The sequence below is a fragment of the Mus caroli genome, unplaced genomic scaffold, assembly GCF_978045245.1.
Source record: "Mus caroli unplaced genomic scaffold, Mus_caroli_1 scaffold_4, whole genome shotgun sequence".
Classification (NCBI taxonomy): Eukaryota; Metazoa; Chordata; class Mammalia; order Rodentia; family Muridae; genus Mus; species Mus caroli.
In genome coordinates, this window is record NW_028227259.1 from 22,862,308 (window position 1) to 22,879,305 (window position 16,998).

At 48.9% G+C, this 16,998-nt stretch overlaps 1 protein-coding gene across 2 annotated transcripts; it reads right to left on the reverse strand.

The window, feature by feature from the left end:
• Window positions 1-4,647: 4,647 nt before the first annotated feature.
• Abcf2 (ATP binding cassette subfamily F member 2) lies at window positions 4,648-16,998 on the reverse strand. Of its 2 annotated transcripts, none has more exons than XM_085836522.1 (14): window positions 16,892-16,998; window positions 16,064-16,272; window positions 13,544-13,756; window positions 12,785-13,139; window positions 11,416-11,511; window positions 10,558-10,660; window positions 8,380-8,475; window positions 8,068-8,187; window positions 7,897-7,986; window positions 7,539-7,649; window positions 6,796-6,858; window positions 6,465-6,593; window positions 5,758-5,961; window positions 4,648-5,302 (listed from the first exon to the last, which is right to left on the reverse strand). In XM_085836522.1, the coding sequence occupies exons 2-14, from the start codon at window positions 16,230-16,232 to the stop codon at window positions 5,165-5,167; spliced, it is 1,887 nt and encodes a 628-aa protein (XP_085692648.1). In that variant the 5' UTR covers window positions 16,233-16,272; window positions 16,892-16,998; the 3' UTR covers window positions 4,648-5,164. The 2 variants fall into 2 exon arrangements, with proteins under 2 accessions (XP_085692648.1, XP_085692649.1); XM_085836523.1 differs by lacking the exon at window positions 16,892-16,998 and adding an exon at window positions 16,416-16,569.

Genomic DNA, 16,998 nt, shown 5'->3' on the forward strand with positions numbered 1-16,998 from the left:
ATGTAGCAGAAGATGGCCTAGTCGGCCATCATTGGGAAGAGAGGCCCCTTGGTATTGCAAACTTTATATGCCCCAGTACAGGGGAACGCCAGGGCTAAGAAGTGGGAGTGGGTGGGTAGGGGAGCAGGGCAGAGGGAGGGTATAGGGAACTTTTGGGATAGCATTTGAAATGTAAATAAAGAAAATATCAAAAGAAAAAAAAGACTTAGAGAAGTTGTGGATGCTGGGAGTTGAACCCAGTTCCTTTGTAAGATTAGCAAGTGCCCTTTACTGCCAAATCATCTCTCTGCCATATCTAAATTTTGACAGATGTATTTATTTATACAACCAATGTCCAATCACGATATTTTATTATTCTAGAATGTTTCTTTATGCCCCTCCCAGTTTCTCTCCCCATCTAAGGCAACTATTGTCCTCACTTCTGCCCCTATAACTTAGTTTGGCATAAACAATTACACACAAATGACCCATATAGTATATATTCCTTTGTGTGGGATAGTCTCTTCATCGATGCAGGAGGGCCCAGTCCACTATGGGTAGTAATATCCCTAGGCAGGTGGGCCTGGGATATATAAGAAAATCAGCTGACTTTAAACCTGAGGTCAAGCCAGTGAGCAGCATTTTATTTGTGATGAAAACAGCAAGATGCAGGGGCAGGGGTAGGAACCGAGCAGTCAGACCTAAGCACACAGGGCTGGAGAGATTACTCAGAAGAATGCTTGCCGCTCTTGCAGAGGGCCTATGTTCAATCTCTAGTACCCACCATGTTAGATGGCTCACATTCATTTGTAGCTCCAGCTCTGTTTGTGACTTCATCTGTCATCCATGTTACTACATCCTATGGTAATAGCCAGTGTTTGGTAGGGTGGTGTTGTTGATGAGACATGATTTCATGCAGCCCAGGCTGGCTTCAATCTTCTTATTTAACCTGGGACAACCTTGAACTTCCAGAGGCAGAATCCTTACACACTTCCATCTGTAGCTAAAGCTCCCATTAACACCGTGGTCCCTGACATCAGTATTTGTCTGCCAAGGTCATGATCTGATCTCGATAGGGCAATACTATATCTAGGCAGGGATATGACACCATCACTGTCCATTGACGATAACATAACAATAGGAATTACACAGAAATGCAGCTTCCGGGCTGGAGAGATGGCTCAGCAGTTAAGAGCACTGACTGCTCTACCAGAGGTCCTGAGTTCAATTCCCAGCAACCACGTGGTGGCTCACAACCATCTGTAATGGGATCCAATGCACTCTTTTAGTGTGTGTCTGAAGACAGCTGCAGTGTACTCATATAAATAAAAATTAAATCTTTAAAAAAAGAAATGCAGCTTCCTGCTTGTGTGAGGACTTGGGTTCTTGTTGCCATTCTCTGAAAGCCCTGGCCCCTGACATCAGTGTCTCTGCAAGGCTATGAAGTGCTCACGAGCCCTTACGTTTGCAGGGCTGGAGGTGGAACCTGGGGCACTGTTCATGCCAGGGAAGTATTCTACCATTAAACTAATGTCCAGTTTGACACAATTTTTTTTGAAGCAGATTATGTAGTTTGGGGTTGGCTTTGAATTTGATATCTTCATACCTCAGCCTCTTAGGTGCTAGGATAGCAGGCATGCACCACCAATCCTGGCTGTTTATGCTTTTTTTCTCCCCAAGACATGATTTCTCTATGTTGACTCTGGTTGTCCTGGAACTTAACTCTGTAGACAAGGCTGACATTAAACTCAAGAGACCCACCTACCTCTGCCTCTCCAGTGCTGGTGTTAAAGGTGTGCACCACTACTGCCTGGCTTTGTTTATGCATTTCTGTGGAAATATTTGAGGGGTTTGTTGTTGTTTCCTATTTCTTTTGGTACTTGGCTTGATTTAAGTGAATCTGATGGATTGCAAGGTTTTCTCTTATTTTTTGAGACAGGGTCTCTCACTGGATTTAGGGCCTACCAATGCCTGGCCAGCAAGCCCCAGGAATCCTGAGTCTTATTCCCCAGTGCTGGGGTTATAAGAGTGTGCTGGTATGTCCAGCTTTTTCATAAATGCTAGGGATTTTGTTGTTTTATTTTATTTTGTGTGTATGCATACACTCCCACAGACCCTGGAGCTGCAGCTACAGATGGTTGTGAGCCACCTGACAAGGTAGGTACTAGGAACTGAACATGGAGGCCCTGTAAGAACAGTAAAGACGCCAGGCGTGGTGGCTCACACCTTTAGTCCCAGCACTTGGGAGGCAGAGGCAGGTGGATTTCTGAGTTCGAGGCCAGCCTGGTCTACAAAGTGAGTTCCAGGACAGTCAGGGCTATACAGAAAAACCCTGTCTCAAAAGAAACAAAACTAAAACCAAAAAAACAAAAACAAAAAACAGTAAAGACTTTAAACCACTGCACCATCTCTCCAGCCCTGGGTACTCAGGTCTGATGGTATGTACCATCTCCCTGCCCTTGGATCTTGCTGTTTCATCAGTACATGAACACACGGATGAGTAACAGTTCATACCAAGAGTTGTCATGAAGCCAGGCAGTGGTGGTGCACGCCTTTAATCCCAGCACTTGGGAGGAGAGAGAGAGAGTGTGTGTGTTGCTGTGATATAAGAGTGCTCTTCTACACATGCATCTCAGAGTGAGCAGGGGAGCTATCCCTGGAGGTGACATCCTTAGATGGGGGCTGCCTGCAAGAGGGTTTGTTCATTTAACCTGGTATTTGCAAAGCAGGTGACTGCACAAGTGCATCTTCCGGCAGTCTGCAGCACTGGATCAGAAGGCAGATGGCCTATGGTCTGGGACTGACTTTGAATAAGGCTCTTCCCTCTGTGCTTGTCTCCCTTCCCATCACAGAAGTTTCTAGGTTGTAGGGGCCTGATGACAACCTTGATGTAAGGGGACTTGGTCAGTATAAGGTGGGAGAGGAGTGGGTAAACCAGTCAGAGCAGAGCTGAGGTCTTTCCAGACATTGCTCTGGCCATTCCTGCAGGCTGCCGGCTGCAGCTGGTCAGGAGCTTGTTGGTCATCTTATTAGGGTCTCCTGGGTGAGCAGCAGCTCTCAGCTCAATCAGGCCAACAGCTACCCACTCCTGAGTTCATGCCTGACCCAACCCTTCTGTCACATTTTGATCCCAAATCTGATCTAAAGTCACAGGTACTTAAAACACTGTGACTACAGGGACCTGGAACAGCTTGACTAGGGATTTTCTAGAAAAGAGGTATACTACAAATCAGAAACTGGTAGTTGTGTAGAGGGAGGAGAAAGTCAGCAACAAATGCCACTTGCCTCAAGTGAAAACATGCACTACCACCTCTTCCCAATTCACGGAACCCATGACAGCACAGTGCTGTTTGCTTGGAGGCCAACGGCAGCTCTGAATCCCAAACAAGGCACCTCAAATTTTAGATAATTGCACTTTCTAGGCATTCTTAAAGTGGTCAAATTGGCTTTTCCTCTGCTGAGTGAGGTGACACACAGGCTGACTGGATTATGAGGCAGAATACACTCCCCCCAACCCCACGCGCCAGGTCCTTTCCACCCTGAGCTCAGGAACCGTCTTTTGATGAGAAAGGAGGGTCAGAAACCCAGGCTGGACTCAAACCTTAGCATTGGGATGCCAGGCCTGGGTCATACCTTGCTTTGAGTTCTGATGACAGGCAGGTGGATGTGGCGACAAATGGTTCTGTTGAAAACCAATTCTGGATACCCAGGGCAGGCTGATTTAAACCACTCTGCTTCCTGCCAGGGAGTGAATCTGAGCCAGGTTTCTCCGCGGCTGTGGTAGAACCTAGACCTGCCAATCTCAACTTTCAGTAGGATAGCTTGGTTGCTCCACTTAAGCAGCTCTGGGACCTCATCATCTGAGACCTTTGTCACTTTTTTGGGGGGAACAGGATCGTCTGCTTTTCTGGGCTGGGCTTAGGAGACCTTCCTCCATTTTGAGTACTTTTGACCCTACTATCCAAATTAAAATTGAGCATGATGTAGCCTTCCTATGTCTCATTGGCTTTCCCGCGTGACTGTGAGCTCCTTGGGGATTTGGACACCATCTGGGGGTTTCTTTTGCTATCTTAGATGTACTATAACACACACTGAAAAATGGGTGGGTGTGTTTCCTCACAAAGATGGCCACTGAAGTTCTGGGGATGGCAGTGCCTACTGACAGGAAGCCTCCAAGTTCCAACGGAGCACAGACTATGCAGAACCTTAGATGTAAGCTAGACAGAGCTAATAAAAGGGCATGTATAGAACCCAATGTTAGGCATCTCTTCCATTCCACCAAATGCAGCTGACAGGTCTAGCTCAAGAACCTGCATTTTTAACAAGTGTCCTATGTGGTGTGCAGGTGGCAGCAGTACGTCACACTGCAAGGTATGGCCCAGGACCTCTAGCTCAACATTTACACAAGGAAGCCTCCTAGGAATCAGTTCCTACCTGTTCCCAGGACTTGTACAAAGCTGGCAAGGGCTGCCTCTTATCTGACAAGCCCTCCACACCCAAATTCCATGAACTCTTCTCAAACACTGGCCTAAGGAAATGCTTGATCCAGAAAGCGGGTGGAGATAAATCCTCCAGACTTCTGCCTCATGAGGCCCATGGCTTGCTGAGGGAAGTGAATGCTGACTACAGGAAGAGAAAAAGGCTCAGAGACCCAGGAAGGAGGAGGTCTGTAGCTTCCTCTTTCTTTATTGGACACTTGGTAGATGACACATAGATCTACACTGTTAAATAATTATTAAAATACTGACCAGGACTAGGCCCTGGTCCAGAGCTCCAAACCAGAAGCAATAAGGAACGGGGGTGATGGGCTGGCAGTATTTCTCCAACATCACCGAAACCCATAAAATGAGGCTCTTGAATCCTTCCAGGGCCAGACCAGGGCTTGGGCCCTTGGGTTAACCCAGGTACCCCTGGCTGCATCTTTCAGGGCAAGGTAACCATCAAGGGTCTGGAGAGAACAGCCAGCCGAGTCCAAACAGACAGACCCAAATGGAAGGAGGGTGGGAAAACGGACAGGTGCTGTCCAGCTGGAGATATGATGCAGCGAAGGCAGGCTGAGGGGAGAGGCTGAGGGCAGTATTGCAGCAGTGCAGGAGTGCAGCCCCAGGGTCCTGTCCTGAGTGGCTGGTCAGGTGTCAGCTGGCAGTCTCCAGGTGGCATTCCTGACCCAAGCCTGGCTGAGGGCTCACACATTGTGGGTCCTCTTGGTGAGCTGGGGCTCCTCATCTACCAGCTTGGACTTGAGGTGCTCCTTGTAGGCCAGGATGTCTCCAGGCCACTTGGTGATTGTCTGCTTCTCACAGACCCAAATCTCCTGTGCAACCTGGAAGCAGAGGCTGGACTTGATCTGGCCAGTTGGTGGCACCCTCCCCACTACCACTACCGGGCTTCCCAAAAGTAGTGGCTTCTTCTGAGGCCTCACCAAAACTACATCTAGCTCACTCTTACTACTAAACAGGCTCTTTGGAGCCTTCTGGAATCTTCTAAGGTAGACCCTGCTGTGCCGCCCTCTACTGTCCACAGGCTCCTGATTATCCAGAGGCCTCACGACCCACTTGTTTCTGTAGCCAAGCTTCCTCCTCTTAATCCAAGTCCTTACTACAATACTTACTTGGCCGAAGAATCTGGAAAGAGTAGCAAGAGAGCCTTCCTCACTTGGGTCCTCTCTACCAATTAACTACTATCCTGAGTCATCAGATCTGGCCACGTGGACCTGAGCCCCTTCTCTGAATTTAGCAGATGTCGTCAGACCCTCTATGTACCACAGCTGTGCCTCACCTGCTGGATGAGTCTGAAGTCATGGCTGACTAGCATCATGCCACCCTCAAACTCATTGATGGCATCTGCCAGAGCATCAATGGTCTCGATGTCCAGGTGATTGGTAGGCTCGTCCAGAAAGAGCATGTGAGGGTTCTGCCAGGCCAGCCAGGCCAGGCACACTCGGCACTTCTGCCCATCCGACAGGTTCCGGATTGGGCTCACCTAGAGGAACCATGACATAAGGATTTGGTGCTGGCATTACAAAGGCTATGCAGCAGGGGACTTCTCTCCTTTTTCTGGCTCTTGTAACCATTATTGCCTTTTTTTTGTTGTTGTTTTTGCAAGTCATGAGCTTAGGATGACCCAAGATCATACAGCAAGACAGTGGCCAGGCCATTAGTCCTGAGGCCTGACAAAGGACACCTGGAAGCATGACCATGTGCCTGTCACTCTAAGATCAGAAGTCCTTATGCAATGACATAATCTAGTGACTGTGCAGTTTCATGTCTGTCTTCTAGGTTGCAATTCCCTTTGCTCCCTCAAGCACTCTGGCTCAAGAGCCACTCAGAGTCCCATTCACTGATCTCTCTTACAACCCCATAGTGAATGGGACACTACAGAGGAAAGGAGTGGAGACTCTGGATCACATGTGAAGACAGCGCCCGATCACCGTCTGGCAGTAGCCTCTGAGCCATCTTGGGTCCTTCCCACTGCTCCTCTCTCACCTGCTGTTTCCCAGTGAGGCCATATCTCCCAATGATCTTCCTCATCTCCTCCTTCTCCTTGATCTCTGGATAGCACTTCATCATGTATTCCAATGGTGAAAGGTCAAGGTCCAGCTGCTCCTGTAAGTGCTGCAGAGAAAGCAAGACCACATTTGAGGGAACGCCTCCAAAAGGATGCCACTTGGTGTGACAGGGGCCTACCCTAAGAGGCCTGCCCAGACACTTGCTCAGGATACAAGATGCAGGGTGGAGTTATGTTCCCAGAGGAGGGGTTGGACAGATGTGTTCCCTTTTTCCACCCTGGCCCCCAACCTTGACCCCAGGTCTGTACCTGATGGTAACGCCCTATCTTGACATGAGAATGCTTCCGGATCATTCCATCTGTAGGCAGAAGCTAAGGAAGAGTATTAAGTAGAATCAGTGGTGGGTGGAGGGGAATCCCAGACACATGTATAATGAACAGGGCTCAAACTACCCCCTAGTTGATCTACTGTGCTAGCTAACACACAGACCACTGTCTAGGCACTTTCGAGTGTTAGGGGGGGCTGTGAAGATCTCAATGGATAAAGGTACTGGCTTGACAACCTGAGTTGATCTGGAACCCACATGGTGGAAGGTAAGATCTGACTCCCACATGAATGTGCACATTAGTAAAGCACAACACACTTTTCTCAAAAGAAACTCCAGAGTATCTTGTCTGTATGGCCTGGCTTAAACACTGTCACATGCACTCACATGAAATCTCGGTGACACAGCCTGGCGCGGTGGCGCACGCCTTTAATCCCAGCACTCGGGAGGCAGAGGCAGGCGGATTTCTGAGTTCGAGGCCAGCCTGGTCTACAAAGTGAGTGCCAGGACAGCCAGGGCTACACAGAGAAACCCTGTCTCGAAAAACCAAAAAAAAAAAAAGAAATCTCGGTGACACAGAGTCCTCCCCATCCACCCTCCCACAGGGAAGACATCCCTGGCCTCCACACTGGCCCAGCCCCTCCAGGTGCTCACTCACTCACTCACATGCCTTCTTCCTTATGAAGGTACCAGTAGCAGCTGTGACATGCCACCTTAGCAACGTACCTCTCCGGTTAGCAGCTTCAGCAGAGTGGACTTCCCTGCTCCGTTGGGTCCTACCAGAGCCACTCGTGTGTCAAGGTCAATGCCAAATTCTAGATTATTGTAGATGCAAGGCTGACGTGGATAAAGAAAGAGGGACAAAGGCTAGAAATTGGAGGTACTGCCCAGCGTGCCAACCCCACAGGTGGGAAGAATGGAAACGGCATTACTGTAAAGCTGACCCAACCCACTGCTTCCACCTGCTAATCCTGGCGGCGTCTCCTCCCTGGCAAGTCAGCGGGAACGGGAAAGGTTCCCACTGCTCAAACTGCCCACGCACAGTGCACCTGACCTGGCTACACACAGAGGATACTGTACTCACCCCGTCTTTCGTATATTTGAAGCTCACGTTCTGCACCATAATGACAGGTGGTGGGATCTTGCCGCACGGTGGGAAATAAAATGACAGCGTCTAGAAAAGGAGGCACTTTCAGGTCAGGGCTTTTTCTTAAAGTCATGCTCCAGTCGCCTAACCACAGCTGTCACACCTCACCTTGTCACTCACAACCCTTTCTGTCAGTCCAGATGCCATCATTTTCTGTAGTGTTTTCTCTTTGCTTTGGGCCTGCCGGGCCAGCTTGGCACTGCCATGGCCAAACCTGGCAATGTAGTTCTGCAAGACATCAGGAGGAGGATTGGAATGGGTGCGAGAGACAGGAGACCAGGAAGGGACTTGAGGTGTGCACAGGAAACAAAGAGCAGCAAGTGTCCTGGAGTAAGGAGCGGCCCACGTCTGTCTTCCCAGGCTCCTCTAGCCCTCTGCACGTCCCAATCCAGGTGGAGAAGAGCAGTGTGATTTCCCTACCTTCATGTGTGCGATCTGGTCCTGCTCCCAGTGGAACCTCTTCATCTGGTTCTCTTCCAACTCCAGCCGTGTCTTCACATACTGATCATAATTACCCTGTGGGGAAATGCCCAGGCAAGGTGGCAGCTTTACCCAGGGCTCAGTCCTGGGCTCTCACTCAGGTGAGAGGGTGAAAGCATCACTCCCTGGCTGCTGTACTAAGGCTGAGCAGTAAACAGAAGAACTGTATCGCAGCAGCACTTGCTAATAGAACCTGCTGTTTATTTCTGCAGTGCTGAGGGTGGAACCTAGGACATGGCTCGCATGGCTCACAAGGCTCATAGTAGGCAAGGGTGCAGCACTAAGCCACGCTGCAGTCCAACCAGGAATGTCTGGGTCTATGTTTTCAATCCATGCCTCTTGCTCAGTCAGGCCAAGGTTCCATGGCAAATCCTAAGGTTAACCAGAAGAACCCAGGGTCGGCAGAAGCCCTGATCACAGACATGCAGACACCATGAAGCACAGGCCCTCAACCATCTCTAACTGCTCACACCAGACGCTGAAGCCACATATAGATAAGGATTGTCCCCGACAAGAAAAATAAACCAACTGGACGCAGATCATGCCTTGGATTGCCGTGGCTTCTATTTGAGCCAGACAAAGCCCAAGACTCAAGCTAGCCATCCACTAAAAAGACCTAACGAGAGCTGCAGAGATGGTTCAGTGCTTAAGAGCACTGACTGCTCTTCCAGAGGTCCTGAGTTCAATTCCTAGCAACCACCTTGTGGCTCACAACCATCTGTAAAGGGATCCAACGGCCCCTTCTAGTGTGTCAGACACTCCAGCAACAGTGTACTCATTAAAAAAAAAAAAAAAAAAAGACCTAACAAGTCTCAGGATATCCATACAATGATCATACTATGTAGGCATACTAAACAGAAAGACTCATCTAGAAAGGCAGTTACTAATTTTCAATGTAACCTGAAGAACAGAATGATCATTAAGGATTGTAGAAGAGGGGCTGGAGATGGGTCAGTGGTGAATAGCACTGCTCTTGCAAATTCTCAGCACCCACATGGTAGCCCACAACCATCTATAAGTCGGTCCACCTGACACCCTCTTCTGGCCTTCACAGGCACTATATGCATGAGTTGCACAAATACTCATATATGCAATGAATACATAAAATATACATTAGAAAAACCAAGCAAACCGATTCTAGATGATTAAAGGTACAGGACACATCCATATGACATTTTGTACAAATGACTGCAAATACAGAGTTTTGGAAGGCAATGTAAGAAACTAGGAATGCTCCTCAGTGACTGTGCCTGGAGGGGTCTATGTTTCCCTCTCCCCATTAGAGACCTATGCTCACTGTGGAATCCAGCTTGGTATGACCCTTATACTTCAGCCATCATAGTGCTGGCTCATATAGATGCTGCCACACCTAACTATTTTTCATGAGAACACTTTTATTACAATTTCTCTTATTTAGTAATGTTCATTTGCTTCCCAGCATCCACAGCAGGTGCTCAGAATTGCCTCTAACTCCAGCTCCAGATGATCAAATCCTGGCCTGACCTCAGCAGGCATCTGCACTCACCTGCACAAACCCACACACAGGTACACATATCAAAACTAATAATAAAACCAACTATTTTTTAAGATAAAAAAAGACAAGGCACAACAGGGAGACTGCTAAGATACTAACTTATTTTCTTGTGCACAAAGCTGTCACAACAGTGAAGGCAGCAAAACAAATGAACACACACACACACACACACACACACACAGAGCAGCTGCCAACTGTGGCCTATGGGCAGAAGCAAAGGCCTTTGGGACTAAAATAAAATGGGGTGGAGTTCTTTAAAGGGTTCTTTTAATTTTTTTTTTTTCCGAGACAGGGTTTCTCTGTGTAGCCCTGGCTGTCCTGGAACTCACTCTGTAGACCAGGCTGGCCTCAAACTCAAAAATCCGCCTGCCTCTGCCTCCTGAGTTCTGGGATTAAAGGCGTGCACTACCAAGCCCGGCTATTTTAATTTTTTGTCTCTTTTTTTTTTTTTTTCCAGAGCTGAAGACCGAACCCAGGGCCTAGTGCTTGAGGCAAGCGCTCTACCACTGAGCTAAATCCCCAAGCCTTAATTTTTAATAACAAAGCCAAAGAGCCAGTAAGCAGGGAAGGCAGGGCTCGCTCACCGTGTAATACTTGAGTTTCTTGTTGTGCATGTGGATGATATTGGTACAGACCCCATTCAGGAAGTCCTGGGAATGCGACACCAGGACCAGGATGCGCTTGAAACTGTGAAGCCAAACATCAGGAAGGTCTCAAGTCAGAGACTTTCAAAGAAGGCTACATGGTGAGACCCAGGAAGCCCTCAGCCTCTCACACTCTCAGTGAACCCAAGTGCCCTTAAAGCTCCGGCAGCCAACAGGGATGCAGGCACTCTGCACCCCTCAGTAACAGGGGCTCCTGGAGCCTTGCAGTGGTGAGACAGCCCAAGGCCCAAGTCTTCTGTTCTGTCAACAGGATGAAGTACGGATGGGTAGAGTCATGCTATCAACAGTCTATACACACACGAGGATCTAAAGAAAAGGATCTAAAGAGGCGTGGATGGGGTCAACCCAGACTCAATAAGAGAAACAGAAGTCCTTTCTTTTTGAAGACAGCACTAAGGCAGCTCCTGTTTATTTAACGTTGAGACAATATTTACTATTATTTTTCTGTATCACCACCACATCATGAATTTAAGCATTAGACTCACTTTAAATGATTTATGTACGCATGTGTGCACATGCACACATACAATTAAACATTTTCTTTAGTGAAGATGCTGTATTTTGAACATAGAAAAAACAAGACTCATGTATTTCAGACTTAAAATACCACCCCAACGAAACAGAAAGGGCCAGTCTGACTACACTGGCACTGGCTGCATCTGGCCTGTCTCTGGCCTTCCTTCACCTGCACTCATCAGGGCAGTTTCTGAGCACCTAATCCCTTTGTACTCTGCTACTGACCTCCCTGGGACTGCAGCTCCCAGCCCCATCTCTTACGTCTTAAGTTCCTCTTCCAGCCACACACAAGCATCCAGGTCCAGGTGGTTGGTAGGCTCGTCCAGAAGCAGCATGAAGGGCCGAATAAAGAGGGCTCTGATGGATGCCAAAGGAAACAGAAACACCTTAAATGCTAAACGAAAGGTGCAGCTTTCCTGTCATGTTGGTCAGGTCTGGACTGAATCCTTAAGCCAATCTGTTTACTACCTCAGAGGAAGGAAAGGCTCTAGAGTTCAGGACTGACAAAAAGGTAGAAAGTGAATTACAGGAATTAGGACTGCAGGGAAAATGGAGATCTGCACCTGAAGGTAGTGATGGAGCTGGTGCGCATCAGAGGACAAGGGGAAACAAGTTACTAAGGCAACAAGCATTAAGGTGAGATTACTTGACAGGGCTGACAGACTCCAGCAAGTGGCCAAACAATGTCCTTTTCTTACACTGGTAAAACAAGGGACAAGCTGAAGCCCTGGCTTCCGGACTGCAGTCAGCAGTCTTGGGGAACTCAGTTAAGAGCGTTTCTGATCATCACACTCCAGCCTGCACTGAACGAGCTCCTGAACCAGCCAGAGAAACTTCTGGCCAGCAAGTGGAGTCTACACTCGTGCTCTAAGACATGAAGCCAACTCTCAGAGGCCATGAGGCAGGCAGCCTCGACAACTTGCTTCCCAGGAGCAGGCTTGAGTGCAGTGTGGACTCCCCACAGAGAGGAAGTAAGAAGTAAATGCCTTTGAATGTTGGTGCTTAGGTAAGGAAGGCCTCAGTGAGGTGAGCAGGGTGAGGCAGTCATCAGGATAGAGCCCAAGGAGGACACATTCATGGCTTTATAAGGAAGAGACGAGGACAGACATTCAAATTTCCTTCTCTCTCATCAAACGAAGCCTACACTACACTACACGACACTCCAGGACCTACTACAGCAGCTGAGCTCCCCTGACCTTGTGCCTCTAGAGTCATGGACAAAAATGCACCTATTTTGTTCACAGTGTGCAGCCTGAGATGCTCCATAACTTTATAATTTTAAGAGAAAGCACACACATCTCAGCATGCTGGGAGGGTGCAGGTGTAGTGCTGGACTACAAACTCACTTTAACCTCAGGCTTACGGGGTAAGAAGGACGGGTAGCATCAATGTGCCCAGTATCATACTACCATAAGAACTAGCAGGACAGCAGCACAAAAGGCAGGAAGGGGGTCAAGATGAAAACCGACACTTAACTACCATTTTACTTGGGTCTGCTCAGAGCACGACTGGAACTGACCCACATTACATCACTAACGGCTATCTCATCTGACACATAACACTCCTACCAGAGTGAACATTCCCCTTTGAGACAGGGGCTCCAAGGGATGGTGGAAAGGGGAGAACTCACCTAGCAAGAGCAACTCTCATCCGCCAGCCACCACTGAAGTCTTTCAGCTTCTTGCGCTGCATAGCGGGTGTGAAGCCCAATCCATGTAAGATCCTCGAGGCCCTCATCTCAGCTTTGTCAGCATCCAGCTCTTCCAGTCGCTCATAGAGCTCCATGAGTTTCTCACACTCCGCATCCTCATGTGCTAACCGCTCAGCCTCTCTCTCCAGCATGGCCCGCTCGGTGTCCACCTCCATCACACACTGCAAGGGTGTTTTCTCGCTAGGAGGCATCTCGCGAGTCAGATGGTAGATGTCGATGTGCTCTGGGATGGGCACCTCACGTTTCCCAATAGCCGAGAGCAGCATGGACTTTCCTAAGAGGGTGACAGGCGACACTCAGCCCCTTCACCGCCACTCTTTGGCGGTTCCTAACAGGCAAACCAGGATCCCCATCCTTTAAGTCACCGGCTCGCTCTCAGGCTCTCCTTCCCAGCTTCCCTTCAAGTCTAATCTTACTGTGCCTGTGAAATCCTGTTCATTTACAAAGGCTTCTTCACACCACCACTCCTCACCCTCACTCCCCCACCAACCTCTCTATAGCACCTTCTGTCAAAAACTCCCATAGTACCTGCTACACACAGCTGTGTCATAAGCCCAATGTCCCCGGCATGTCTGGTCCCCCACTCATTGAATAAAGTTCTTGCTTTGTTAGTGCTAAACACATAGTAACGGACAAACCAAGAAAGAAACCTCCTCCCCTGACCCCCAAGGGCCTCACCAATTCCATTTAAGCCAATGAGGCCATAGCGCCGGCCTGAGTTTAGTTCCAGTTTGGTGTCGCTGAGCAGCTCTTGGCCATGAAAGGTAAGGGAGAGGTTGATAATGTGGACATCAGTACTGTTGGGGTGAGAAGCCAGGACACCGGTGACAGCTCGAGCAGCAGCTTTCTTCATCTCAAAGTCCTCCAGCTCCTTGGTCAGCAAATCCACTTCTGGGGCAGAAGTGGAATTTGGGAAGGGTCAGTCAGACAGACTCAGATCTGGGACCAATAGGCAAATCCCACAGGACCTGAGCTCAGGTCATGCGAAGCAGATTCAGAGTTCGGAGGGCTTTACACAGTGCCATGACACAGACTAGCCTGACACCCTGCTTTCACAGGCAGGCTTTTCTCAGCAGCCCTTTTGAGTCTAAGCTCTCTCCTGCCACTTCACTTCCCTCCACTGTTTCCCCCTTCACCATCTTCCATAGCTCTGGCCATGGATAAAGCTTCCCCATGGCCTAACTTGATCACACTAGCTGCCTTCTAGAATCTTATTTTGGGGACAATTCCTACCACTTGATATTTCTTCATATGTTTAGTGCATCTATGGTGATTCATATTCTCTCTCTCTCTCTCTCTCTCTCTCTCTCTCTCTCTCTCCCCCTCCCTCCCTCCCTCTCTCTCTCTCACACACACACACACCTCAAAACACAGTCTCTCAAATAAGAATCAACAGGCCGGGCGTGGTGGCGCACGCCTTTAATCCTAGCACTTGGGAGGCAGAGGCAGGCGGATTTCTGAGTTCGTTCGAGGCCAGCCTGGTTTACAAAGTGAGTTCCAGGACAGCCAGAGCTATACGAGAAACCCTGTCTCAAAAAACCAAATAAATAAATAAATAAATAAGAATCAACAACTGCAATGACTAAAGTAGACATAAGTAACACTGCAAAATGACATGGGATAGCAAATGGGAACACAATCATGTGTGTAAACCACAAGTTTGCACAAGAATTTAACGTGTAAAAGGACAATACCATGTGTGGTAAGATTCAAAGGGCAGTGAGCAGTCTACATGCAGCAGAAGGACTGTGCAGTTTTCCTGGGCAATGAAGACAGGGTTAGACTGGGATGGTTGTTATCATACACTGCAATGTTTGCCCATGTCACAGTTAACTTAGCTGTCAACTTCACATAAACCTGGCAAGAGGAACCTCTACAGAAGAACTGCCTCATCAGGCTGGCCAGTGACCATGTCTAGGGCATTTTCCTAATTTCTAATGAATGCAGAGGGTCCAGTGTAGGCAGTGAAGTCTCTAGCTGAGTGGGTCTGTGCTACATAAGCAAGCTAGTTGATGCCTGGTATAGTGGCTCATGCCTTTAATTCCAGCACTCCAGAGGAAGAAGCAGGAGAATCTCTGAGTTCAAGGCCAGCTGGTCTACAAAGCAAGTTCCAGGACAGCCAGGGTGGTTACAGAGAAACTGTCTTGAAAAACAAAAGTCCTTGCCTGACTTCCCTCAAAAATGGACCTGGGAAGCTGGGTAGTGGTGGCAGCGAACGCCTTTAATCCCAGCACTCGGGAGACAGAGGCAGAGGCAGGTGGATTTCTGAGTTCGAGGCCAGCCTGGTCTACAAAGTGAGTTCCAGGACAGCCAAGGCTGTCTGGAAAAACCAAAAAAAAAAAAAAAAAAGGACCTGGGAATACAAGAAGAAATGAACTTTTTCCTCTCAAGTTAATTTTAGTCAGAGTGTTCTGTCAGAGCATCAGAGAAAAAAATAAAATAAAATTTCTGAGAGCAAACTATGTTTACAGTGTGAGTGAGTAGCTTATTTAATATGCAAAAATGCTACAATAAATCCCCTAAACCTAAATAACAAAACCATAAATATATTATCAGAGAAATTACATGAAGATATACGGTATGTTACCCATTACTCATTGGTATAATCACTATCCCTGTGACACGAAGAGTACCATATGAGCCAGGGATGGTGGCTCACACCTTTAATCCCTGCAGCTAGGAGGCAGGGGCAGGTGGATCTCTCTATGATTTCAAGCCAGTCTAGTCTACAGAGTTCCAGGACAGCCAGGAAACACAGAGAAACCCTTCTATCTCCAAACATCTGCCTCCCCCCCAAAACAGACAGCACCATATGGTAAAGCCTGATATACTCACCACCATAGGTAGGAAGAAAAACAGGAAACAGTACAAGTTGCCTTCCCTTTTATTGTCTACTGCAGCACCAACCAAGGTAGATCAAAACCTCCCATCTGTGTTTGCCACTTTTGTTCAGTTTCCTTCATCAGTAACAAGTTTTAACTCGGGTGTGGGTGTCACTAAAAAGTTTCATGGCATATAAAGACATGTGTCTGTGGGTGCTTTACTCTGTTTAAAAAGATGGGGGTGGGGGACAGCCTGGCCTCAAACCTTCGTCTTTTTACCTTAGCCTTCCAAATGCTGGAATTAAAGGCCTATGCATCTGCCTCCAGATTCTGATCTTGCCTGCAAAAACCAGCTCAGGAAAACTCACCAACCTACCTCCATCTCCTGTGGTCTCTCTGCCATTGGCCTCCTCGATTTTCTCTTCTGCCACCTGAGGTTCTGTGACAGCATCTCCATTTTCTTCATGTCCCTTTCTGGGCCGCTGTCGGGCTTTGGCAGCCTCCTTCTTTTTGGCTGCCTTCTTCTTGGCCAGGTCGGAAGGCATGGTGATGAGCCACAGGGGTAGTTACTGTCCTTTCAGGAGTCTGAAGAAAAGCAAACGGATACTCCAAAATTCTAAACTTACAGGTAAGAATGTCTGAGTGGTATCCCATCCCTCCTTGGAATTTTCCTATCAAGCCTCTGGTGCCCAACTCTTGTCCCCGCCAACTTTGTCCCGGCTTCTCACACTCTCTCGACCGCTCCTCCAGCCTCATCTCCTCCCTTGGGGTTCGCGCGCCAATCCCCACCGCCGGCTTCACTCGGATGCGCTCTTCCCCCAGGGCCTTAGTGAGGGACCGCTCTGCCCCTCGTCTCCAGTTTCCGAACTTGGCGCTGGCGCACCTCTGCCAGCCGCCTCCTTTTCGGTTCTTCGCCAGGAGTTCGTCCCGGACCTCCCTTCCGTCCCTCTCATCCACCCCACCGACTGCAGCGCGGTTCCTCTCCGGGAACCACGAGTCCTCCCCAGCGGGTCCCTAAGGGTCTCTGCGCTCGCTGCCCCTAACCTCCCCCACACCCCGCTCGCCGGCGTCTCTGCCTGGGCCAGTTCTTTTCCCTTTCGGCCCTTTCCATTCCGACCCTGAGCTCCCTTCCGCTTCTCCTCCCGCTTCCTGCTCACGGGTCCACACTCTCCTCCCCTCCGGCGCCCCTTCCCCCTCAACTCACGGGGGCCTCGCCGCTCGGCCTCTGTCGCAACAGAGCTGCTCCTTGAGCTCCTCCGCGTGCGGCCGGCTCCCCAACCAATCACGGCCCCGGGCGGCCCTTGGCGCGCT

Excerpts from the sequence above, each read along its gene's own strand:
- Abcf2 (XM_085836522.1), bottom strand. The coding sequence starts at position 16,232 with ATGCCTTCCGACCTGGCCAAGAAGAAGGCAGCCAAAAAGAAGGAGGCT. Across the intron at positions 11,512-12,784 it reads ATGAGAGTTGCTCTTGCTAG|AGCCCTCTTTATTCGGCCCT; the intron begins GTGAGTTCTCCC and ends GGCATCCATCAG. Across the intron at positions 8,188-8,379 it reads ACCAGATCGCACACATGAAG|AACTACATTGCCAGGTTTGG; the intron begins GTAGGGAAATCA and ends GATGTCTTGCAG.